General features: G+C 45.2%; 1 protein-coding gene across 2 annotated transcripts in view; it reads left to right on the top strand.

The window, feature by feature from the left end:
* The window catches only part of LOC140411396 (uncharacterized), a 42,344-nt gene extending 20,936 nt beyond the window's left edge, over nt 1-21,408 (top strand). The window contains exons 1-7 of one of the 2 annotated variants that reach the window (XM_072500507.1): nt 2,676-3,029; nt 3,769-3,895; nt 7,845-8,023; nt 9,929-10,098; nt 10,189-10,339; nt 11,631-11,752; nt 19,241-21,408. In XM_072500507.1, the coding sequence (XP_072356608.1) occupies nt 2,987-3,029; nt 3,769-3,895; nt 7,845-8,023; nt 9,929-10,098; nt 10,189-10,339; nt 11,631-11,752; nt 19,241-20,323 (1,875 nt within the window). In that variant the 5' untranslated portion in view covers nt 2,676-2,986 and the 3' untranslated portion in view covers nt 20,324-21,408. Of the gene's footprint in view, nt 1-2,675; nt 3,030-3,768; nt 3,896-7,844; nt 8,024-9,928; nt 10,099-10,188; nt 10,340-11,630; nt 11,753-19,240 lie in introns of those variants that run through there. The other variant, XM_072500514.1, reaches the window with a different exon arrangement.
* Nucleotides 21,409-26,091: the final 4,683 nt, after the last annotated feature.

The raw sequence follows: 26,091 nt of genomic DNA, 5'->3' as shown, positions 1-26,091 counted from the left end.
GTTAGAAACTGTTGAACATACTTTCACTGTGGGTTAACACGATGTTAGATTAAACTAAAGACCTATGCCTGTCCGAACCAGTCTATTCACTCAGCACATCGTGAGGATCTGTGCTGTAAGCTGTAAGCTCTGTCCTTGTAGGAGGCTGTGTCCCGAATGAGCGGGAACTCTGATGCCCCCTGTCTTTATAGTGAGTGTGCTCTAACTGGTGATTGGCTGCGGTGTTGTGTGTGTTGATTGGTCTTGCTGTGTGTCCATCAGTGTCTGTGTCTGCACCATGATATACTGGTGTATATTATGACATCCCCCCCTTTTATAAAATAATGTATGCGTGTGGCAATAAATAATGTATGGTGAGAATGTTCCTAACTACGTGTGGGGTGCGAAGACATATTTACAGAACTACGTACATGAGAACTAAGCTATTTACATGGAAAGGTGCCAGGTGCAGAGAAGCAGTATGCAACAAGAATAACGAGATCAACACTATATACAAACCAGGGAAACGATCAAACAAAGCAACGAAACAATTCAGAGAGTTTATAAGTCCGCAAAGTTCATAAATCAAGTCTCTGAGGTGGGCGACGAATTCTGGTTGACCGTAAGGGTGGCACACCACTCATCGTCCGGATCGATGCTGTAAACCGATAGAGGCTGGATTCTTTGCTTCGGGAACACCCTCTTTTTTGTAATGATAACAACTCGAAAGGTGCCTTCGGGTCCTCGGTGTCAATATCGGGTAGTAGGTCCACATCGGACTCGGTGACCGTGGGTTGAATGGCCTGGACTTTCCTGCGAGGCTGGCTGGAACGATATGAGTTGGCAGGCTGAGTTGATCTGCATAAAGCAGCATAGTGGCCAAGTTTGCCACATCTCAGGCATTGTCGGGATTTGGCAGGGCATTGCCGCTTTAAGTGGGCGGAGCCACAGTTGCCACATGTTGTAGCGTCAGTACATTCGCTGCGCCACCGCACATGCGTGGTGCGGCCGTACATGGTATGCGGCCTGCACAGTATGTTCGTCGATGTCGTCGTCCCCTCGTTCGGCGCGCACAGGCGCGGGAGTCCGCGAAATGGCCGCCCTCATCCAGGCTGAGGCCCTGGAGTTGCTCGATTGCTTGGACCCGTTCTTCCTCGTGGGGACCTTGCCATGCTGTTTCATCCACTTGGATGTGGGAATACCGACTAGTGGCATGATCGTGTAGCACGCAGGTCTCAATGGCGGTCGCTAGGGTGAGCTGCTTTACCTTGAGGAGCTGCTGGCGTAGGGGGTCCGACTGAACACCGAAAACGATCTGGTTGCGTATCATGGAGTCGGAGGTGGGCCCGTAATTACAGGACTGCGCAAGGATGCGGAGGTGGGTGAGAAAGGACTGGAAAGGATCATCCTTACCCTGCAAACGCTGTTGGAATACATAGCGCTCGAAACGTTCATTCACCTCTATGTTGCAGTGAGTGTCAAACTTGAGGAGGACCGTCTTGAATTTTGATTTATCTTCATCATCAGCAAAGGTAAGAGAATTGAAAATGTGGATGGCATGTTCCCCGGCCGTGGATAGGAAGAGAGCGATCTTCCTGGTGTCCGAGGCATCTTCCCGGCCTGTGGCTTCAAGGTAGAGCTGGAAGCATTGTTTGAATATCTCCCAGTTGGCCCCCAGGTTACCGGTGATGCGGAGCGGCGGGCGGACGCTGTCCATTTTTCAGGATGACTGTATGCTGGTGGAAGGCAGATCACTTGCAGGTAGGTCTAAGAAGTTCTAATATCCCTCAACTCCTGGTATCATGATGTGTTGGGTGCTCTGGATCTGTGGAACACATACAGGCCACCAACATTTAAAATAGTGCAACACTATTTTATTAAGTTAGAAACTGTTGAACATACTTTCACTGTGGGTTAACACAATGTTAGATTAAGCTAAAGACCTGCCTGTCCGAACCAGTCTATTCACTCAGCACATGGTGAGGATCTGTGCTGTAAGCTGTCAGCTCTGTCCTTGTAGGAGGCTGCATCCCAAATGAGCGGGAAGTCCGTCTTTATAGTGAGTGTGCTCTAACTGGTGATTGGCTGCGGTGTTGTGTGTGTTGATTGGTCTTGCCAATTGTGTGTGTTGATTGGTCTTGTGTATCCATCAGTGTGTGTGTATCTGCACCATGATATATTGGTGTATATTATGACATGTACCTCAGTACACATGACCATAAATATATAAATCATCAATATTAGATAAGACACCAAAAATCAAATGCGAAATTCAGAAGGGCACCTCCATCGGCTTGGTAACAATTCTGTGATTCTTTATCGGAGTTGGTGAGAATGTGGAACTAATTTCCACAGATAGCTGATGAGGGGCATAGTTAGATGCATTTAAGGAAGCTTAAGCAATGGCATTGCCTGATGGGCTGAAAGGCCTATTTCTAACTCTATCTGCTATGTACTAGTTACAATGTGTGATTAATGATTGGTTAAATTGGAATTCCCGACTTACCTCATGAGCCAAAGGAATGCTTTATAAACTTGTTGCATTGCTATTTTAGAGTAGGGAATTTAGGAACTGCTTCTCGTTTCTAGTAAAGGGCGTGTTACAGAGAAGGAAGTAAGTAACATTAAGTCTCATCCTGTCCCGCCTTTCTGCATCTACCTTCCCTCTCGCAGTCTCACTGGTGTTGAGATCAGTGCAGGGTGTTATAAACAGACCAATCCAACCCAGGTGATAGGACGCTGAGTTCCACCAACAACGTCCTCTTCAGAACCAGGGAAGGTGCACACTGCCCGAGTTCTCACAATGATCTTTCCGTGCTGACCGCAGGAAGGACAGCACATCAGAAACCAAAATGTGCGCAGTCTTATTTAAATAGGAAGAGTTTTGCAAATACTGAGAAGACACTTAGCTCTCCGATTTCTCTGCTGTGTAGATATTATCTTCGACTTGATGATCAGCAATTTTAAAATAAATTAAGCTTCTGATTGCGAGAGTTTTAAATGCAAAATGTGGCTTTGGCGGATCCCAATACTAACCCTCTATTTTACTGGTAAGTATTTTACATTTTGAAACGTATTTTGGTTCCGGTCTCTTTAATTACTTACTTTATTTCAAGAGGCAATTTAATGCATTTGTTCTTTGATCTGTTTTACACGTTTTAATATTTTGATTGTACTTTTTAAACTTTATCAATATAAGTACATGTGACAGAAGTAGCAAAACTAATCCATACTTTGCGTGGTTCATGCCCTGTGAGACGTGTAGCCAAGCCTATGGCGAAGTTAAAGATAAATCTACAAGGGAAGTAATTTTATGGTTTGTGAATATAAGAGAGGCGATTGTTGTTTATTTCTGGATACAGTACATCGATGACACTTAATTCGCATTTTCCATTTTGTGTAAAAGAAGAAAGCTCCTCCATTTATAATTTTCTTAAGCTCATAAATCCCTCTACAGCATTTCTCCTCAATGTCAAATCCTGCTTCCTTTGAACAGGTGGATGGATAAAGTGTGGCTCTTGGAATTCCCCTGGAAACTCTGACATGTGGAAACCAAAGCTGCTTTCCTGCTACAAATACTTCAATAGCTTCCTATTGGGTTTTCAAGGAACATTTTCCAAAGGGGAAGTTACATTGGCTCCAATTTAGACAGGTTTCAGTGTTAAGTAATTGGGACTAGTTAGTTGCTTGAACTTCCAGATTGGTGAAGAGATGAAACAGAAACTCTGGAACGTTTAGTTATCCCAATTGTTAAAAGTTCACAGACTTTAAACTGTTTTGCCTTTTTAGGATCCCTTGCACTGATTAAGTTGCCTAAACCAACTGGGGTGCGGTTCGATTCGGTTAACTTTAATAACACCCTTCGCTGGACTCAGAATAGATCTCAAGACACCGTGTATGATGTGGAGTACCTCATGTAAGTTCTGATACTAACACTTAATTGTATGAACAAAGAAAGCAACAATGCAGATAGTGAATTTGGATGGGCCATAGAGTTACACAAAGTTGCACAGTAGCACAGTGGTTAGCACTATTGCTTCACAGCGCCACGGTCCCAGGTTCGATTCCCGGCTTGAGTCACTGTGCAGAGTCTGCTCGTTCTCCCCGTGTCTGCATGGATCACCTCCGGATGCTCCGGTTTCCTCCCACAAGTCCCGAAAGACGTGCCGTTAGGTAATTTGGACATTCTGAATTCTCCCTCTGTGTACCCGAAGAAGCGCCGGAATGTGGCGTCTAGGGGCTTTTCACAATAACCTCATTGCAGTGTTAATGTAAGCCTACTTGTGACAATAAAGATTATTATTATTGTAACAAACATGCAATCTTTCCACTCTTAACAACGTTTCTCAGATGCAGACTTCTGTTGGTATCTCCAGATGCAAGTTACAGACCATTGTAAATTATATTCCTCTGAGTATTACTACACAACTATATTTTGTTGCCCACTTTAGACAGCAGGGTAAGAGCACTACCATGACCCTACTTTACCCCCTTATGCCTGACTTTACTGCTGTGTAGCTTGACTGTTTGTTGCCACCTAATTGGGGGCCTAGCGAACCCCAGGGTAATCTCGAAACCGCAGGTCAGAGAGAAAATACTGTACCTGCTTAAAATGGACTTGTCCTTAAAGTTACTTTTTATTCCTTCGCAGAATGCTTGTGTCACTGGCTAGGCCAGCATTTGTTGCCCATTCCTAAATGCCTTTGGGAAGGTGGTGGTGAGTTGTCGTCTTGAACCACTGCAGTCCATGTGGTGTAGGTACACCCACTGTGCTGTTAGGGAGGGAGTGAGTGACAGGTTTTGACCCACCGACAGTGAAGCAACGGCCAATATATTTCCGAGCTAAGATGGTGTGTGACTTGGAGGGGAACTTGTTCATTTATCAAAATGTTTATAAATGTGTAAGATATCCCACTATTACCGTTTAGTTATTTAACTGAAATATTAAATAGCCTTTTTAAAAAATATATTGTACTGGGTGTTTTTCTAAATAGAAAATGTAATTACAGGAACATGTCAAGTATCGATTGCGAAATACCAACAAATTACACAGAGGTTAATTGTTAACTAACAGCCAGTGAGAAACCATTTAGAATGTTCTTGCATCATAAACCACAGAAATTAAATTTAAGATTTTGGTTCATTATCTGCACCCTCAGGTTGGACCACTTCCAAAAGACAGCAAACTTTATTTTGCTTAGCATATTTCCCATGGTATTGCTCAAAAGAAATATTGGCTGGTGTCAGCTATTTGACCTTTTGGGTCTGCTCCACCATTCAGCAAAATCGCGCCTAATCTACTTCAACACCAGCTTTGCTTCATAGATTCATATCCCTTGATTCCGATAGTACCCAAAAATCTATCAACCTCTGTCCTGAGTACTCAGCATCCCTAGCTCTCAGGATAGAACATCCCAAAGATTCACAACCTCTGAGTGAAGAAATTTCTCCTCATCTCAGCCCTAGATGGCCAGCCCCCTAATCCAAAAGTATTGGCTGGATTTGAAGGAGTGCTGTGGTTCTTGTCCAACCATGGGTGAAATGTCAGTGGGGAGCCTACCCATGATTCCAGTGGCTGCCCTGGAGAAATTAAATCCTAGGAGCAGCATTCTTGCTTTTAAGGTGAAATTTTCACCTCTTCCTCAAGATCACCTTTGAGAGCTGTTGACCATTCGATGGCCAACATCTCTGCTGTCCCACCACACTAAGGTGTCCAGGTAAGTCCAGAGTCGGGGGGTGGGGTCTCAGCGAAGGGAGAGAGGTGTGGTTGAGGGGGTTGAAGGAATGGTTCCCAGGTGGCGTGTGGGGATTAAAAGGGTGGGGGGAGTGTGGTGAGGATCTTTTGAAATGAGGAGGATTCCTCCAATGGGCCCAGGGAACCCGCAAAATGAGATCTGTTGGATTTTGCACCATCCCTGGCCTTCAAAACCACCTGCAGGGGAGAGTACAATCCAGCCTGGTGACCCTCGTATTCTAGGAGAATGTATGATGTTATGTTTTTTTAATACTTTAAAGTACCCAATTTTTTCCAATTAAGGGGTAATTTAGCCTGGCTAATCCACCTACCCTGCATATCTTTGGGTTGTGGGGGGTGAGATCCACGCAAACACTGGGAGAATGTGCAAACTCCACACGGACAGTGACCCGAGGCCAGGATCAAACCCAGGTTGTCAGCGCTGTGAGGCAGCAGTGCTAATCACTATGTCACCGTGCTGCCATGTGATGTTATGTTATCACTATACTGATGCTAAGGTGGCGTTTTGTACATTTAAGAACACCAGATCTATGTTCAAGTAGTATTTTTGGATCAGTTAATGGATAAATAATTCCTCGTACAGACGAATATACATATAAACATATGCAAATTAGGAGTAGGACACAGCCCATCAAGCCTGCTTTGCCATTCAATAAGATCTTGGCTGATCTAATTTTAGCCTAAACGTCACATTCATGACTACCCTGATAACCTTTCATTCCCTTCCTTACCAAGAGTCTATCTACTTCTGCCGTAAAGATATTCAAAGACTCTGCTTCAACCAGTTTTTCAGGAAGAGAATTGCAAAGTGTCTCAACCCCCTGAGAAAAATTTCTTTCTTCATCTGACTGAAATCTCTTGGGTGCATCTCATGCTTAATTCAAGGATGTTTTGTTTTATCTTTGGATTGACAGGTAGCTGTAAATGCCTGACTTATTCACAGGTCATTGTAAACCAAAGGAAAATTAGTAGTTTCCTCCATTTTACATAAATTCTAAAAGATATTTGATTTTATGTTACATTGACTTCAGGATAAAAATTGAGTGGGTGTGAAATGGAATCCTGACCCAAAGCTGTCACGTTCAGGCTGGACAAGTTGGATAAAATCAGATAGAGCGTAGCTGACTCATAGAGACGGGGAAAAACCCAGGTTTCACCCTGCTCATTGTTGAGTTAACATAGGCAATTGTAGGATTATCCGGGTGGCGATAGGGAGATTGACCAGCATTCCTACTCCTGATTACTATCCTGTGTCATCTGAATCTTGTACAATTGCTGGGTGAAGATTGGATTTATTTGGTTGTGGCACTCTCCATTGTCTGGATGTCATTCTTTGAACTTAACACAAAAGAATCATGGCCTGTTCAGCATCTTCAACAATATCTGGAAAAATGAACATTATTTGTGTGTAAGAGAGAAGGCAAAGAAACTAATGTGGACAGTACTAAAGACAAAGAAAAGAAAAAGAAAATTCCATTTTGTTCCTTGATATCCTGGGTTAGTGGTGAAAAAGGGATGACAACAAATTGTACCTAAGATTACTTTGAAATGGAAAATATTAAAGGATTCTACTAGACTCTCTGGAGGATATTTTAAGCTAATTTCATTATATAGGAATTTGCTATATATAGGGAGAGACAGTGAATTAGTGATAATTTAATTGGACTAGTGATCCAGAGGTCCAGACTAATGCCGAAGGAACATGGGTTCAAATCCCACCATGGCATTTAGTTTAATTTAAATTCAGTCAATAAACCTGCACTTATAAAGGCTATTCTCAAATGGTGACAACTCATGAAAAGCTATGTGATTCACTTATGTCCTTCATGGAAGGAAATCTGCCATCCTTACCTGGTCTGGCCTACATATGACTCCAGACCCTCAGCAATGCCTTTTAGTTGCCTTCTGGAATGGCTTCACAGGCCAATGCGCTCAGTGGAAGTTGGGGATGGGCAACAAATGCAGCAATGCTCACATCCCATGAAAGAATAAAAAAGTAATATTTGTTAAATAAACATCCTCACTATCACAGGTGTCCTGCAAAATGATAACCTTTATAGGATTGAGCAATTTGGAATTTGCTTCCTAACATATGCCATTCCTTTTGCAGCTATGGAGAAAAAGTATGGAAAATAAAGTCTGAATGTCATCATATCACGACACACTATTGTGACTTAACAAATGAGATTGTGCAGGAGAATAACTGGTACTATGCAAGAGTGATGGCAATATCAAAAACTGCAAATTCAACATGGTCCTTATCTGAACGATTCTGTCCATTAGACAAGAGTGAGTATATATTCCTTATGTAGATATTAGTAGCTTCAATCATTTTCAACAGGATTTCTTTATTCAGCACTAAAATTATAGTTTGGATAAGAACAGAAGAGCACAAAAGTAGGAAAATGTTGTTTAGCCATCAACCTGCTCCTCCCACAATCAGAAACCTAGAAACATCGAAAATAGGAGCAAGATTAAGTCATTCGGTCCTTTAAGACTGCTTCGCCATTTAATATGATCGTGGCTGATCCTCTATCTCAACACCGTACTCCTGCATTCTGCCCATATCTTTGATGCCTTTACTGTCGCAAAATCTTATTTCCTTCTTAAATATATTCACTGACTTGGCCTCCACAGCCTTCTATGGTAGACAATTCCACAGGTTCACCACCCTCTGAATAAAGAGGTTTCTCCTCATCTCCATGATAAATGACCTACCCTGTATCCTGGACTGATCGCTTGTTCAAGACCTCAATTAACATTATTCTAATTATGGAACCTGCTCCATCTCTGTAATGTACTTCTGGGTAGTTCTGTGTACACCTTGAACCCCAAAGACATTCAACCAAAAATCCTAGACTATCTATCCACATCATGGGCGGGATTCTCTGACCCCCCGCCGGGTCGGAGAATCGCTGGGGGCGCCATGATTCCCGCCCCCGCCGGCCGCCGAATTCTCTGGCACCGGAGATTCGGCGGGGGCGGGAATCGCGCCGGTCGGTGGGCCCCCCCGGCGATTCTCCGGCCCGCAATGGGCCGAAATCCCGCTGCTGTAATGCCGGTCCCGCCGGCGTGAATTAAACCATCTCCCTTACCGGCGGAACCAGGCAGCGCGAGCGGGCTCCGGGGTCCTGGGGCGGGGGGGGGGGGGGGGGGGGTGGTGGCTGCGGGGGGGGTGCCCCCACGGTGGCCTGGCCCGCGATCGGGGCACTCTTTCCTCTCCGCGCCGGCCATAGCCTCCGCGATGGCCGACGCGGAGGTGACCCCCCCGCGCATGCGCAGGGATGACGTCAGCAGCCGCTGACGCTCCCGCGCATGTGCGGACTTCCGCCGGTCGGCGGAGTCCCTTCGGCCCCGGCTGGTGTGGTGCCAATGGCCTTCCACGCTAGCCGGCGGGACGGCAACCACTCCGGTGCGGGCCTAGCCCCTAAAGGTGAGTGCTTGGCCCCTAAAGGTGCGGATTCTCCGCACCTTTGGGGCGGCCTGATGCCGAGTGGTTCACGCCATTCCATCCCGCCGGGACCCCCTGCCCCGCTGGGTTGGGGAGTATCCCGCCCCATGTTCCCATTATTGCATCCTGGCAATTTGCCTCTTAAATTTATAATGTATTCCTTAGCCCCAACAGCCTGTGAGATACTTGATAAATTGCAGTCTTTTCTTAACCAAGTTTTCTTTCCCCATTTTTCCTGAAAGAGCTTACTTAAAATGCATAAATTCAATTTTTTTCTCTCGACTCTGGTTGTAAAAATTATTCACTTGTTTTCACTTGTTAATGTTAGACCTAAATCCTCTAGCATTCACAGTTGAAGTTGCAGTTGAAGAATATTTGCCTGCTAAGCATCTTATATCTCCCATTTTAAATATTTGATTATTTTCCTTCCAACGTAGTACGTTTACTGCCCATAAAATAAAGCCAGAATACCTGGTATGGTGTACGTTTCTGCTACCAAACATTAATGTCTTTTTGGAAGTTGTCCAGATCTTCAGTTTTCCAAATGTGCCCTCATTATGATCTATACACACAGATGCTCCCTATCATTTGATTAGTTTATGGGTAACAGTTTCACATTAGCTGAAACCTATCGGTGAATGATTAACACTGACATGCACATTTGACCATTTCATTCTTGGATGCCATATGTCCTCTGCATGTTAAATATTGTGTTCTGACATAAGGTTACCTGTCTTTCTCAGCTATAATTCGAGCCCCGAATGTGCAACACACAGCAGGTGACAGATCCATTTCTATTCTGATCAATCTCCCACAAGTACCACTCAAAGAAGGAGTGCAACGTTCTATCAAGGATATTTTTGCTACTATTAAATATGAAGTGCAGCTTAACCAATCACCATCAAATAAAACGGTAAAGTATGGTGGCATTTGGGTTAAATTTAAAGAGCAATGATAGAAGAGCTGATGTTAATCTGTCTATTTGAATGGCTTTATTTTTCAGGTATTCTCTGCATTAAATGAAAGCGCTTATTTCAAAATTGAATCCTTGGAGCCCAATACTAACTACTGTGCAAAAGTGCAACTTAGCTTAAGAAAGGAAATCTTTTCAAAACAGAGTCAACCAGCCCATTTTTGCATCCAAACTTTGCAAGGTAAGAATGTTTGTAAATCAGATTGTGACCCTAATTTTCCAGCCCTTCCATACCGGTGGGATCTTCCAGCCCCACTGATGTGAACGGAGATTTCAATGACTCGCTGGACCCACCGTGGGACTGAAAGTTTTGGCCCGTGTGTAAGATACACTCCAACTCCTCCAGGCCACACAAATGGATGTTTTAAACTTATCTTAGAAAGCTTCTTCTGTCTGCAGACAGCTACAATCTGTTCTCGGGCTGAGAAGACAATATCAGTATCTTCTTTGTTAAGACTGATTAAATAATAATCAGGGTCTTGATGGAGTCCAGAATAAGACCTCAATTTGTATATGTTCATGAAGTCCCCAGCTGCATTAGAAAGGACATCTTTGTTAAATTAAAAATTGCAGGAAGGGATTTGGTGAGTTGGTAAGCTCCTTGTTGTTCATTTCCCACCTGCTTATTTTCCACGTTGAACTGATACAATGGGCAGAATGGCAGAATTTTCCATCGCCTTCCACAGGGAGCCAGGGATGCAATTAAAGTATCATTAAAAGCTTGGGCTAATGGAATTTTGTTTTGATTAAGGGGATTCACTGTGGAGTTAATTGGATTTCAGCTTGGTAATATTATGTCATTACTAGGTGGAGCTAAGACAGCAGGCATTTTGTAGGAAAAAACAGGCCAGTGCAGTTCTGGATGAAGCTGTGACCACAAATCAGGATTTGGTCTCTGCAGTTCAGTTAAAAAGAGATTAACAGTCTTTAAAGCAGCGCAGACTTGTCTGCGAACAAGGGGGAGATGAAACAAGTGGAGAAACAGCTTCTGAGGACATAGAGTTTCTGCATGGGTCTGACAGGAGTCAGATCTTGTCTTTAAAGCAGTGTCAAGAGATCTCTCCTTCTCAAAGAATATCTCTGCAAAGCAAGTATTCCTATATGAGATTGGTAGTTAACAGTGGATTGGGAGCTGAGATGGGTTAGCCACTGTTGGGGTCTGGTCTGGGATCATAATAATTTGTCTGTCTACTAGTGGTCCTCAGTCTGGACTAACTAAAAATATGGCAAAAATTCTAATTGATATAAAAAGGATGAAGGTAATTGTACTAAATCAATACACATGCAGCAATCCCACAGCCATGCCATGTAAAATTATAAACTGCATCTAATAGTTCAATCTCTTGCTAGAGATGTGTGAATTATGAACCTTTCACTGAAGGAACAAGGAGCTGTGACTGAGTATGCACATTGAAGTCAAAAAATAGTTTATTGTGTTACCAAAATTAATTAATTTTATTTGAACTTTGTAGAAAGAACATTGACCATCGTTCTGTCAATGGCATTTGTATTCTTTGGAGCAATAATCACTGGAATATTTTGCTGTTGGGCATACAGCTACATAAAACACCGCAGGACACTACCCCAATCTTTGGTATGTTCCATTTATATTTATCTAGAGCTGAACACTGCTTTTGCATTCCCAAATAGGTTGCATAGTAACACGATGAACAGGAGGAGGCCACCTAGCTCCACGAGCAGTTTCGTCATAGAATTAAATCATGGCTGATTGGCATCTAAATGTAATTTAGCCACCTGTGTCCCTAATACCTCTCAATCTCCGTCTTGAACTCCAGTTGCTTTCGCATTAACAGCCTTTTGGGCAGCAATTTCTACCAGCCATTGTATGAAAATGTGCTTCCTGATTTCACTCTTGAACGGCCTGATTGCAATGTTATGATAATATCACTCCGGAGGGTATGGTTTCTTTCCATCAACCCTATCTAATCCTTTTAAAATTTTTAACATTTCAATCAGATCGTCCCTCAATCTCCTAAATTGGTAACATTAGAGAGATGTGTTCTCCTGCGCACTGTTAGGCGCTGAATTCAGTGTAAGGAATTCCTATATCAAGGTCAGATGTGAACTGAATCACAAGGAGGATCAAGTTCATAATCCCTTATAACTTCTGTAATAAAAGGAGTTGACAGTCAGACTTGCTTTTTTTTGAAATAGCATAATCAGGATTCTAAACCAATTCAAGTACTCACCACTTTTCCCCATCAAATGCAAACAGAAAGGATTGGATTTGTTTATTGTCACGTGTACCGAGGTACAGTGAAAAGTATTTTTCTGTGAGCAGCTCAACAGATCATTAAATACATGGGAAGAAAAGGGAATAAAAGAAAATACATAATAGGGCAACACAAGGTATACCATGCAAGTACATAAGCACCGGCATCGGATGAAACATACAGGGTGTCGTGTTAATGAGGTCAGTCCATAAGAGGGTCATTTAGGAGTCTGGTAACAGCGGGGAACAAGCTGTTTTTGGGTCTGTCCGTGCGTGTTCTCAGACTTCTGTATCTCCTGCCCGATGGAAGAAGTTGGAAGACTGAGTAAGCCGGGTGGGAGGAGTCTTTGATTATGCTGCCCGCTTTCCCCAGGCAGCGGGAGGTGTAAATGGAGTCAATGGATGGGAGGCAGGTTTGTGTGATGGACTGGGTGGTGTTCACGACTCTCTGAAGTTTCTTGCGGTCCCAGGCCGAGCAGTTGCCATACCAGGCTGTGATGCAGCCAGATAGGATGCTTTCTATGGTGCATCTGTAAAAGTTGGTAAGGGTTAATGTGGACATGCCGAATTTCCTTAGTTTTCTGAGTAAGTAAAGGCGCTGTTGTGATTTCTTGGTGGTAGCGTCGACGTGGGTGGACCAGGACAGATTTTTGGAGATGTGCACCCCTAGGAATTTGAAACTGCTAACCATCGCCACCTAGGTCCCATTGATGCTGACAGAGATGTGTACAGTACTTTGCTTCCTGAAGTAAATTACCAGCTCTTTAGATTTGCTGGCATTGAGGGAGAGATTGTTGTCGCTGCACCACTTCACTAGGTTCTCTATCTCCCTCCTGTATTCTGACTCGTCGTTATTCGAGATCCGGCCCACTATGGTCGTATCGTCAGCAAACTTGTAGATGGCGTTGGAACCAAAATTTGCCACGTAAATGGTGCATTTGAGTGCTATAGTGAGAGTTTGGTGACTGAGGGAGTATAAGGCTTCATTTTTATCTAAAGTCTAGTCTTTCTTTTATTTAGGTAATTAACTTAAAAGTTGCTGTTTTGTTTAGAAGAAGGTGAATTTTCAATCAGCTTTAAACAAAGCTTCTACTTGCAGGCCCTTGCAGCTGGAGCTTGTTAATTAGTTAATTGGATTAGGCCAGTTTTCAGAGGCTAGATTCACAGTATAAAAGTGATCCCCTACAGTGCAGACTTTGTTTGCTCTGAGTGCTGAATTTGGTGCATTTGAGTGCTATAGTGAGAGTTTGGTGACTGAGGGAGTTAGGTGAGGAGGGAGTAAGGTGCTCCTTTCATTTTGTTTCCTACATTTCCGCAAGGAGTGAAAAGAGAGCCAAGAGTTTACAGAGAGTGCAGCTGACTGGGAGCAGAGTCGGAGGGCGGAGATCCTGTTGGTCCACAGGGCAGCTATATTCTGTAAGGTAAGAGGGGATGGAGGCTAGGCCAGTTGCATGCTCCTCCTGTAGGGTGTAGGTGGTGAGGGATACCACCGGTGTCCCCGCTGACTATACCTGCGGGAAGTGCACCCAACTCCAGCTCCTCAAAGACCGTGTTAGGGAACTGGAGCTGAAGCTGGATGAACTTCGGATCATCCGGGAGGCAGAGGGGGTAATAGAGAAGAGTTACAGGGAGGTAACCACACCCAAGGTACAGGACAATAATAGCTGGGTTACAGTCAGGTGAAAAAAAAAACCAGGCAGACAGTGCAGGGATCTCTCGTGGCCGTTCCCCTTCAAAACAAGTATACCGTTTTGGATGCTGTTGGGGGGGATGACCTACCGGGGGAAGGCCCTAGCGGCCAGGTCTCTGGCACTGAGTCTGGCTCTGGGGCTCAGAAGGGAAGGGGGGAGAATAGAAAAGCAATAGTTGTAGGAGATTCAATGGTTAGGGGAATAGATAGGAGATTCTGTGGTCGCGAGCGAGACTCCCGGAAGGTATGTTGCCTCCCAGGTGCCAGGGCCAGGGATGTCTCGGATCGTGTCTTCAGGATCCTTAAGGGGGAGGGGGAGCAGCCAGAAGTCGTGGTGCACATTGGTACCAACGACATAGGTAGGAAAAGGGGTGTGGAGGTAATAAATGAGTTCAGGGAGTTAGGCTGGAAGTTAAAAGCCAGGACAGACAGAGTTGTCATCTCTGGTTTGTTGCCGGTGCCACGTGATAGCGAGGCTAGGAATAGGGAGAGAGTGCAGCTGAACACGTGGCTGCAGGAATGGTGTAGGAGGGAGGGCTTCAGGTATTTGGATAATTGGAGCGCATTCTGGGGAAGGTGGGACCTGTACAAGCAGGACGGGTTGTATCTGAACCAGAGGGGCACCAATATCCTGGGAGGGAGATTTTCTATTACTCTTCAGGAGGGTTTAAACTAATTTGGCAGGGGAATGGGAACCGGATTTGTAGTCCAGCAACTAAGGTAGCCGATATTCAGGACGCCAAAGCGTGTAATGAGGCAGTGGGGAAGGGAACACTGACAAAGGAGAGTACTTGCAGGCACGGAGATGGGTTGAAGTGTGTATACTTCAACGCAAGAAGCATCAGGAATTGTGTGGGTGAACGTAAGGCATGGATTGGTACTTCGGACTACGATGTGGTGGCCATCACGGAAACTTGGATAGAAGAGGGGCAGAAATGGTTGGTGGAGGCCCCTGGTTGTAGATGTTTCAATAAGATTAGGGAGGGTGGTAAAAGAGGTGGGGGGGGGGGTGGCATTGTTAATTAGAGATAGTATAACAGCTGCAGAAAGGCATTTCGAGGAGTATCAGCCTACTGAGGTAGTATGGGTTGAAGTCAGAAATAGGAAAGGAGCAGTCACCTTGTTAGGAGTTTTCTATAGGCCCCCCAATAGTAGCAGAGATGTGGAGGAACAGATTGGGACACAGATTTTGGAAAGGTGCAGAAGTCACAGGGTAGTAGTCATGGGTGACTTTAACTTCCCAAACATTGAGTGGAAACTCTTGAGACCAAATAGTTTGGATGGGGTGGTGTTTGTGCAGTGTGTCCAGGAAGCTTTTCTAACACAGTATGTAGATTGTCCGACCAGAGGAGGGGCAATATTGGATTTAGTACTTGGTAATGAACCAGGGCAAGTGATAGATTTGTTAGTGGGGGAGCATTTTGGAGATAGTGACCACAATTCTGTGACTTTCACTTTAGTAATGGAGAGGGATAGGTGCGTGCAACAGGGCAAGGTTTACAATTGGGGGAAGGGTAAATACGATGTTGTCAGACAAGAATTGAAGTGCATAAGTTGGGAACATAGGCTGTCAGGGAAGGTCACAAGTGAAATGTGGAACTTGTTCAAGGAACAGGTACTACGTGTCCTTGATATGTATGTCCCTGTCAGGCAGGGAAGAGATGGTCGAGTGAGGGAACCATGGTTGACAAGAGAGGTTGAATGTCTTGTTAAGAGGAAAAAGGAGACCTATGTAAGGCTGAGGAAACAAGGTTCAGACAGGGCATTGGAGGGATACAAGATAGCCAGGAGGGAACTGAAGAAATGGATTAGGAGAGCTAAGAGAGGGCATGAACAATCTTTGGCGGGTAGGATCAAGGAAAACCCAAGGCCTTTTACACATATGTGAGAAATATGAGAATGACTAGAGCGAGGGTAGGTCCGATCAAGGACAGTAGCGGGAGATTGTGTATTGAGTCTGAAGATAGGAGAGGTCTTGAACGAGTACTTTTCTTCTGTATTTACAAATGAGAGGGGCCATATTGTTGGAGAGGACAGTGTGAAACAGACTGGTAAGCTCGAGGAAATACTTGTTAGGAAGGAAGATGTGTTGGGCATTTTGAAAAACTTAAGGATAGACAAGTCCCCCGGGGGCCTGACGGGATATATCCAAGGATTCTATGGGAAGCAAGAGATGAAATTGCAGAGCCGTTGGCAATGATCTTTTCATCCTCACTGTCAACAGGGGTGGTACCAGGGGATTGGAGAGTGGTGAATGTCGTGCACCTGTTCAAAAAAGGGAATAGGGATAACCCTGGGAATTACAGGCCAGTTAGTCTTACTTCGGTGGTAGGCAAAGTCATGGAAAGGGTACTGAAGGATAGGATTTCTGAGCATCTGGAAAGACACTGCTTGATTAGGGATAGTCAGCACGGATTTGTGAGGGGTAGGTCTTGCCTTACAAGTCTTATTGAATTCTTTGAGGAGGTGACCAAGCATGTGGATGAAGGTAAAGCAGTGGATGTAGTGTACATGGATTTTAGTAAGGCATTTGATAAGGTTCCCCATGGTAGGCTTCTGCAGAAAGTAAGGAGGCATGGGATAGTGGGAAATTTGGCCAGTTGGATAACGAACTGGCTAACCGATAGAAGTCAGAGAGTGGTGGTGGATGGCAAATATTCAGCCTGGATCCCAGTTACCAGTGGAGTACCGCAGGGATCAGTTCTGGGTCCTCTGCTGTTTGTGATTTTCATTAATGACTTGGATGAGGGAGTTGAAGGGTGGGTCAGTAATAAATTTGCAGACGATACGAAGATTGGTGGAGTTGTGGATAGTGAGGAGGGCTGTTGCCGGCTGCAAAGAGACATAGATAGGATGCAGAGCTGGGCTGAGAAGTGGCAGATGGAGTTTAACCCTGAAAAGTGTGAGGTTGTCCATTTTGGAAGGACAAATATGAATGCGGAATACAGGTTTAACGGTAGAGTTCTTGGCAATGTGGAGGAGCAGAGAGATCTTGGGGTCCATGTTCATACATCTTTGAAAGTTGCCACTCAAGTGGATAGAGCTGTGAAGAAGGCCTATGGTGTGCTAGCGTTCATTAACAGAGGGGTTGAATTTAAGAGCCGTGAGGTGATGATGCAGCTGTACAAAACTTTGGTAAGGCCACATTTGGAGTACTGTGTACAGTTCTGGTCGCCTCATTTTAGGAAGGATGTGGAAGCTTTGGAAAAGGTGCAAAGGAGATTTACCAGGATGTTGCCTGGAATGAAGAGTAGGTCTTACGAGGAAAGGTTGAGGGTGCTAGGCCTTTTCCCATTAGAACGGAGAAGGATGAGGGGCGACTTGATAGAGGTTTATAAGATGATCAGGGGAATAGATAGAGTAGATAGTCAGAGACTTTTTCCCCGGGTGGAACAAACCATTACAAGGGGACATAAATTTAAGGTGAATGGTGGAAGATATAGGGGGGTTGTCAGAGGTAGGTTCTTTACCCAGAGAGTAGTGGGGGCATGGAATGCACTGCCTGTGGAAGTAGTTCAGTCGGAAACATTAGGGACCTTCAAGCAGCTATTGGATAGGTACATGGATTACGGTAAAATGATATAGTGTAGATTTATTTGTTCTTAAGGGTAGCACGGTAGCATTGTGGATAGCACAATTGCTTCACAGCTCCAGGGTCCCAGGTTCGATTCCGGCTTGGGTCACTGTCTGGGCGGAGTCTGCACGTCCTCCCCGTGTCTGCGTGGGTTTCCTCCGGGTGCTCCGGTTTCCTCCCACAGTCCAGAGATGTGCAGGTTAGGTGGATTGGCCATGATAAATTGCCCTTAGTGTCCAAAATTGCCCTTAGTGTTGGGTGGAGGTGTTGACTTTGGGTGGGGTGCTCTTTCCAAGGGCCGGTGCAGACTCAATGGGCCGAGTGGCCTCCATCTGCACTGTAAATTCAATGATAATCCATGATTAATCTAGGACAAAGGTTCGGCACAACATCGTGGGCCGAAGGGCCTGTTCTGTGCTGTATTTTTCTATGTTCTATGTTCTAATCGTGTGTGTACAGGGAGTAGAATAGGAGGCTAAGTACGCAGCCTTGCGGTATTGAGGACTATTGTGGAGGAGGTGTTGTTGATCATTCTTACTGATTGTGGTCTGTTGGTCAGAAAATCGAGGATCCAGTTGCACATTGGGGAGCCAAGTCCTAGGTTTTGGAGCTTTGATATGAGCTTGGCTGGGATTCTGGTGTTGAAGGCGGAGCTATAGTCAATTAATAGGAGTCTGATGTAGGAGACTCCTATAGGGATTTAGTCATGATAACAATCATAGAATCCCTACAACGCAGAAAGAGGCCATTCAGCCCATCGAGTCTGCACCAACTCTCTGAAAGAGCACTGCACCCAAACCCACTTCCCCACCTATCCCAATATTCCCTTAACCTAACCTAAAGATCCCTGGACACTAAGGGGCAATTTTGCCCCAGCCCCAAGAAATGAGTTTATTTGATACAGGTATGCGCACCCCAGCTAATAATAATAATAATAATAATAATCGCTTATTGTCACAAGTAGGCTTCAATGAAGTTACTGTGAAAAGCCCCTAGTCGCCACATTCCGGCGCCTGTTCAGGGAGGCTGGTACGGGAACGATCCAATGTTTGAATTAATTTCATTCACCGAGCAGTAGATGGTAAATTCCGAAAGCCACATGAAACACTCAATAGCACTTTTAACAATCCGGCAGCTGGTGAGTATCTGAAATGCCAATTATTAGTATGTTGGTGATCTTAAAGAGTTTTGCTTTTCGTGTAAGCTGTTTTGAGGAATAAAACCACAAAATATTCTTCCCCATTCAATCAGCAAGCTGTGTTTTAAAGAATTACTTACATGGTATCAATTTTATTGTTGCTTCAAGGTCAGAATTTAGACAATGGACAATTTAGAGAATGTTGTTGAACTGAGAGTCTCTTATGTAGCAGCTGAGCTGCTCCAAGTATTCTGGCAGCTCTCCAGCAGAGAAAAATACAGAACCAGGAGGAAACATTGTTCTCTGCAACGTGTAACTTTGTATGGGAACACTTTCAGTAAAATGATTAAAAGTATTTGCTTACGGAACTGTTTATTCCCCTAAACTATCAGGAGATATCCAATTCATAAATTTAACATTTATATTGTATTCCTGTCTTAATTACAGAATTTGGACCAAATACTTTTGCACAAACAAGCTTTGTTGAAAGAATCTTCACCAACACTGCAGCTGGCCACCAGTTACAGGAAGAATATTTTTCAATTTGAGAAAGTTATTCATATGGACAATATAGATCTATCGATTGAAAAGGAAATAATTCTGAAAACAAAGGAACTCGCCTTGACAACACCACTAAATTCTTATGTACGGCAAAGTCACACCCAAATACTACAGGCAAAGCTTCAAGGTGATAAAATTCAAAGTAATTCTTCCTCTGGGCCAACTGAGAATGAATGTTCTTCACCATATTGTTCCCAGGCCACCAACACTCTGTCAAACAACACATATTCAAGTCAAAATACTTCACAGGCAGTGACTCAAAATTATGCTTCAATTCTACATCCGACATCTCAGAATTCAACCAAATTAAATACAGATGCAAGATTATCCAGTTTGCAGAAAGTGCATTTAAATACAATGAGTGAAGATCACCTTTATAATAATGAGGACCTCATTTTGCAAAATGGTCGAGAACTGGAGGTACAGAAATTAAAACCAAAGGAGGAAAAGCCAATTATTTTGCCACAATTTCTGTCATTGCTTGATGACCACCAACAAACTTACCAAAGTAAATGGAAAGAGAAGCAGCCAAAAGAAGCACCATTGTTGTTTTCATTGAAAAACAAACAGCAAATCAATCTGTCACTCTTCCAATGTGGACGACAAATTGGCAGCCAATCATTTTCATCATTGTTAAAGGACAAAGGAGATTGGTCATGTTTGCAATCTGACAGAACAGATGATCAACCAATAAAAGTATCCTTAACAGACGGTTTACAAACTGACCTCCAGGATGGACAACTGACAAAGACTAGTCCATTGTTGGAAGATGAGACATTCACTGGACTGCTACATGTGAAACACGAATGGGAACCTCACTATAAAGGCCAGCTGTTCAATTCCCAATCATCAATTGGGGAAGGGCAACAAACAAACAAATCATTTTTACCAACTTCACAAATGAATGCGACAATAGAAGGTTGTAATTTTCTTGCAGACTGGGAAATACAAGTTCGCATGGATGAATAGCGCCCAAACTGGAGTTCTCATCTTGAATAAATACAGAAAATGCTGGGAATATTCAGCTGGTCTGGCACTGTAAAGAGAGAAACAGAGTTAACACTTTGGGACCATGACCTTTCATTAAAAAATATCTTGCTTATTTTGGTTCCATTGCAAATGTTATCCAGAGATGTGCCGTTCTATTTGAAACAATGGGATTTCCAGTTTGGAGAAAGGAGCCAGCGAGGAAACTTTATCCTGTTTTCCTGTCAGCGAACTCCAAATTTAAATTGCTGGCAGCAAAGAAGTATGCCCCCTCACAATGGGGTCCTCTTTACCTCTAACCCATCATCCCTGATGGGGATTCCTCTCTTGGAGCACTCTGAGCAAATTACATTTGCTTGGCATCATTTCCCCTTCTGTGCCCACCAGCCAATTACATCTGGACAATTCCCGCTGATCAGAAAGGTTGCTTCTGGGGTCAACCCAGAATCTGTGTGTGCATGAGACATAGAACATACAGTGCAGAAGCAGGCCATTCAGCCCATTGAGTCTGCACCGACCCACTTAAGCCCTTACTTCCACCCTAACCCAATAACCCATCCTAACCTTTTTGGACACTCAGGGCAATTTACGATGGCCAATCCACCTAACCTGCATGTCTTTGGACTGTGGTAGGAAACCAGAGCACCCGGAGGAAACCCACACAGACACAGGGAGAATGTGCAGACTCCGCATTGACAGTGTTCCAGCAGGGAATCAAACCTGGGACCCTGGTGCTGTGAAGCCACAGTGCTGACGACTATGCTACCGTGCTGCTGTAGGAGCCGCAGGAGCTAAATTCACTTTGGGCTTCAGTGAGCAATCCTATCACGGCCCCACCCCCATCCCACAGTGAGCTAGTATCGAGGCCTGGGTTTTTATATTCAGCCATGCATAATTCTTCTGAATGGATGTAACAAATGAGACTCATCAGTTTCAATTTCAGAGGAGTATGCTATGCAAATGATCAAAATAAAACTTACCGTAAGCCATTTTATAGTGGCACCCTTTGGATCTGTATCATGCAGCTTTGTGAACAGCAAGTAAATTTTAAATCCATGCTCATGCAAGTTCGTAATTATCTCAAGTTGCTAATATTCTGGGGCACAATTCAGTGGCCTCATCGTGCCAACTTGGTGTCGCGACGAGGCCATTGAATCTCTCGAGATTTGCGACACTCAAAACGTCGCGTCAGAGTCAACCCAACCTCGCGAAATGTAGCGATCTGAATCTCGCCGGCACTGAGCTCATTTAAATATGCAGGAGCCGGATTCTCCCGGCATCCGGGACCTTACGGTCTTAACAGCGCGGCCTCGACTGGGCTGCATTTAGTACTGATCTACACAACCGTGGACCAAGTGTAATGGCCTGGAGTCCCCTGGGGTGGTCAGGGGCAGGTCAAGGTGGCACCTTGGAACTGCCACCGTGGCAGTGCCAGGGTGCCCAGGTCACGCTGCCAGGGTGACACTGCCAAGGGTCGGGACGGAAGTGGGGCCATGCCAATAAAAGGGTGGATTAGGAGGGCTGGGAAGGCTGACGGGTGGATTTGAAAGGACCTAGTAAAGGTTGGGAGGTGTGAAGGGGTGCCCTGAAAGAGGACCTGAAGGGGGGAATGGAGAGGCCTGAAAAGGGGGGTGGGGCCTCAGCGACTCCAGGGCAGTGTTTTTCAAACTTTTTTTCCGGGGACCCATTTTTACCAATCATCCAACCTTCGGGACCCACGCCGGCTGACCTTCGCGACCCACGCCGGCCGACCTTCGCGACCCACCATTTTCTCTTGCCTTGTTTGCTGCTGACAAAATGGAAGAATCGCAATCGTGCCCAAAGCACGTGATGGTGACGTTCGGAGGGCGTGACCTGCTCTCTGCCTCCCTTCAGGCAGGAAGATTACATAGAATTTTTTTTAAATCTTCTGCGTCTCCGATTGCGCAAATTCGCAGGCAACAGCCGTAGCAGCGTGCTTTTATATTCAATTTTTATTTATTTTTTGTAAATTGTAACAATGTTGTTGCACGGCACGCTTAATCAAAGAGACCAAAGCCCATGTCATCGTCGGACTCTTCAGATTCTTCCTGTTTCTTCCTTTTTCTCTTCAGCCGTAACAGGGGCAGCAGTGGAAACAACTGCTGCAGCAGCTGGGGCACGATGACCAGCACCAACGTTGCAGATCAGACTATTGACTTCAATATTAGCCGATGCCTTGGCAAACAGACTAGGCCAGAAAGGCTCCATGGTCAGACCAGCTGTTTTAATCAAGGCATTGAGTTTGTCTTTGGTGACAGTGACCTCGTCGTCGTGCAGGATGAGCGCGCTATAGATACAGGCAAGTTCCGAGGTGGAGGCCATGGCGCTGGATCTCTGCGGGTGAGTCCGATGGTGCTAGTCGCCGGGGGGAACTCGGCGTTAGCTTCGTTCAGAAGAACTGAGCACTTTCGAACCAGGCAGAGCGAGCAGTAGCCGGCTTTTAACAATGGCGACTGCGAGCGGCCTTCAAAAAGGCCGCGACCATATAAAATAAATGCAGCTGCACTGCATGTGCATGCCCGCTCATCGGTGCGCATGCGCAAAACTCTGCGCATGCGCACCGATGAGTGGGCACACACGTGCAGTGCGGCCGCATTTTGTTTATATGGTTAAAAGGCCGCTCGCAGCCGGCATTGTTAAAAGCCAGCTGTTGCGCGCAAATTTGCTCAATCGGGAGCGCCGCGCCGGACGGCTCCATGACTTAAAGAGGGGCCCCGATGGGGAGTTGCTCGCTGATGTCCAAAGAAAGGACAAAGTGCCATTGAATAGCGGGGTCTTTAGCGTCGAGAAACTCCCCGCCAAACGTGCCGTTCAGTGGACTTTTAACTTGAGTCTGTTGAATTGCACCCCATGCACAATTGGTGCCTTCATATCAGAATGGCTCTATAAATGTGCCTGCTTCTAAGCTAGGGTTCGGAGGTTGAAATCATTTCATTTCCCTAGTGTTGCCCTGAACAATTCAAAATTGGTCAACGCTTGCTTCAGATATGGAAAAAGAACCAGAAAGATTAGCCACTCTTCTGATAAAGTGTTTATGGTCATTATGGCTGTAACAACCGGAGTTATTTTATTACATGGTGAAATTGTACAAGCTTTGAATGAACTCAAGTCTAAATTCCACGCAGTATGTATTCAGTGATAATATGCTGAAAGGTTTTATTCAATCCTATCAAAGTACAGTTTGAAATTCTTGTCCTTGTCAATGAGTCAGTAAGACAACATTTGCCACAACCCCGCCTCTCCTGGTAACTATAATCAGTTTTGTTACATGTCACTGTTTGTTTCAACTAGGTTTCTAAGCAGATGAAAAAATATGACGAACAGGAGTAACCTGGTTTTTTTTTCAATTCATTCATGGATGTGAGTGTTGGGTGGCTAGATCAACATTGCTTGCCAATCCCTTTTTTTTTTAAATGTTTTATTGAAATTTTTTTCCCAAACAACAATTTTTCCCCTCATACAAAGCAAACGCAACAATAACAATACAGAAATTTTTAACAATACACAAGTAACAAAACCCCTTTATCTTTGACCTAAACTAAACTAAACCCCCTCCCCCCTCCCCCCTGGGTTGCTGCTGCTGGTCATCTGTCTTCCCTCTAACGTTCCCCTAGGTAGTCGAGAAATGGCTGCCACCGCCTGGTGAACCCTTGAGCCGATCCTCTCAGGGCAAACTTTATCTGCTCCAGTTTAATAAACCCCGCCATATCATTTACCCAGGCCTCCAGTCCGGGGGGTTTCGCCTCCTTCCACATGCGTAGGATCCTGCGCCGGGCTACTAGGGACGCAAAGGCCACAACGTCGGCCTCTTTCGCCTCCTGCACTCCCGGCTCTTCCGCAACTCCAAATAGAGCTAACCCCCAGCCTGGTTTGACCCGGGCCTTCACCACCCGCGAAATCACTCCCGTCACTCCCTTCCAATACCCTTCCAGTGCCGGGCACGCCCTAAACATATGTGCGTGGTTTGCCGGGCTCCCGCCACACCTCCCACATTTGTCCTCCACTCCAAAGAACCTGCTCAATCTTGCTCCCGTTATGTGTGCTCTATGTAGCACCTTAAATTGAATCAGGCTAAGCCTGGCGCATAAGGAAGAGGAATTTACCCTGCTTAGGGCATCAGCCCACATACCCTCCTCTATCTCCTCCCCTAGTTCTTCTTCCCACTTTCCTTTTAGTTTGCCCACCGACTCCTCCCCCTCTTCCCTCATCTCTCGGTAAATCTCTGCCACCTTGCCCTCTCCGACCCACACCCCTGAAAGCACCCTGTCCTGTATCCCCTGTGTCGGGAGCAACGGAAATTCCCTCACCTGTTGTCTAGTAAACGCCCTCACCTGCATATATCTCAAGAAATTTCCCCGGGGCAACTTATACCTTTCCTCCAATGCTCCCAAGCTCGCAAAAGTCCCATCTATAAATAAATCTCCCACTCTCCTAATTCCCAACTGGTACCAGCTCTGAAATCCTCCATCCATTCTTCCTGGGGCGAACCTATGGTTGTTCCTGATTGGGGACCCCACCAGGGCTCCCCGCACCCCTCTCTGTCGCCTCCACTGTCCCCAGATATTCAATGTTGCCGCCACCACCGGGTTCGTGGTAAACTTTTTAGGTGAGATCGGTAGCGGCGCCGTCACCAGCGCCTCTAAACTCGTCCCTTTACAGGACTTTCTCTCCAGTCTTTTCCACGCCGCTCCCTCACCCTCCATCATCCATTTACGTATCATTGCCACATTGGCGGCCCAATAGTAATCGCCCAAGTTCGGTAGTGCCAATCCTCCTCTGTCCCTACTACGCTGAAGGAACCCCCTCCTTACTCTCGGAACTTTCCCTGCCCACACGAAGCTCGTGATGCTCCTGTCTATTTTATTAAAAAAGGTCTTGGTGATTAGTATAGGGAGACATTGAAATACAAATAAGAACCTCGGGAGGACCATCATCTTAATTGCTTGCACCCTGCCCGCCAGCGATAGAGGCTGCATGTCCCACCTCTTGAAGTCCTCCTCCATTTGTTCTACCAACCGTGTCAGATTAAGTCTGTGCATGTCAGATTAAGTCTGTGCAATTGCTTGCCAATCCCTAATTGCACTTGAGATTTTGGTAGTGAGCTGCCTTCTTGAACCGCTGTCCATGTGGTGTAGGTACACCGCAGTGCTGTTAGGAAGGGAGTTCCAGGTTTCTGATATACTGAGAGTGAACGGATGGCAATATGGTTCCAGGTAAACATCTGAAAGAGAATCAAAGGCATATAAGAGTGAGAATGATTTTTTATTCTTTAACAGAATGTAGGCGGCATTGGCTATGCCAGCATTTATTGCTCATCCCTAATTGCCCTTGCGAAGGTGGTGGTGAGCTGCTTTCTTGAACCGCAGCAGTCCCTGTGGTGTAGGTACACCCACAGTGCTGTTCAGGAGGAAATTCCAGGATTTTGACCCAGCGACAGTGAAGGAACGATAATATATTTCCAAGTCAAGATGGTTTGTGACTTGGAGGGAACTTGGAGGTGATAGAATCATAGAATCGTACAGTGCAGAAGGAGGCCATTCAGCCCATCGAGTCTGCACCGACTGCGAAGTGTACCCTACCTAGGCCAACCTCCCACCCTATCCCGTAATCCCAGCTAACCTTTGGACACTAAGGGACAATTTAGCATGGCCAATCCATCTAAACTGCACATCTTTGGACTTTGGGAGGAAACCTGATCACCCGGAGGAAACCCATGCAGGCACGGGGAG

The sequence above is a fragment of the Scyliorhinus torazame genome, chromosome 1 (genome assembly GCF_047496885.1).
Source record: "Scyliorhinus torazame isolate Kashiwa2021f chromosome 1, sScyTor2.1, whole genome shotgun sequence".
Taxonomy (NCBI): Eukaryota; Metazoa; Chordata; class Chondrichthyes; order Carcharhiniformes; family Scyliorhinidae; genus Scyliorhinus; species Scyliorhinus torazame.
The sequence above is the reverse complement of the archived record's forward strand: the minus strand, read 5'-3'. Positions and strand labels throughout refer to the sequence as shown.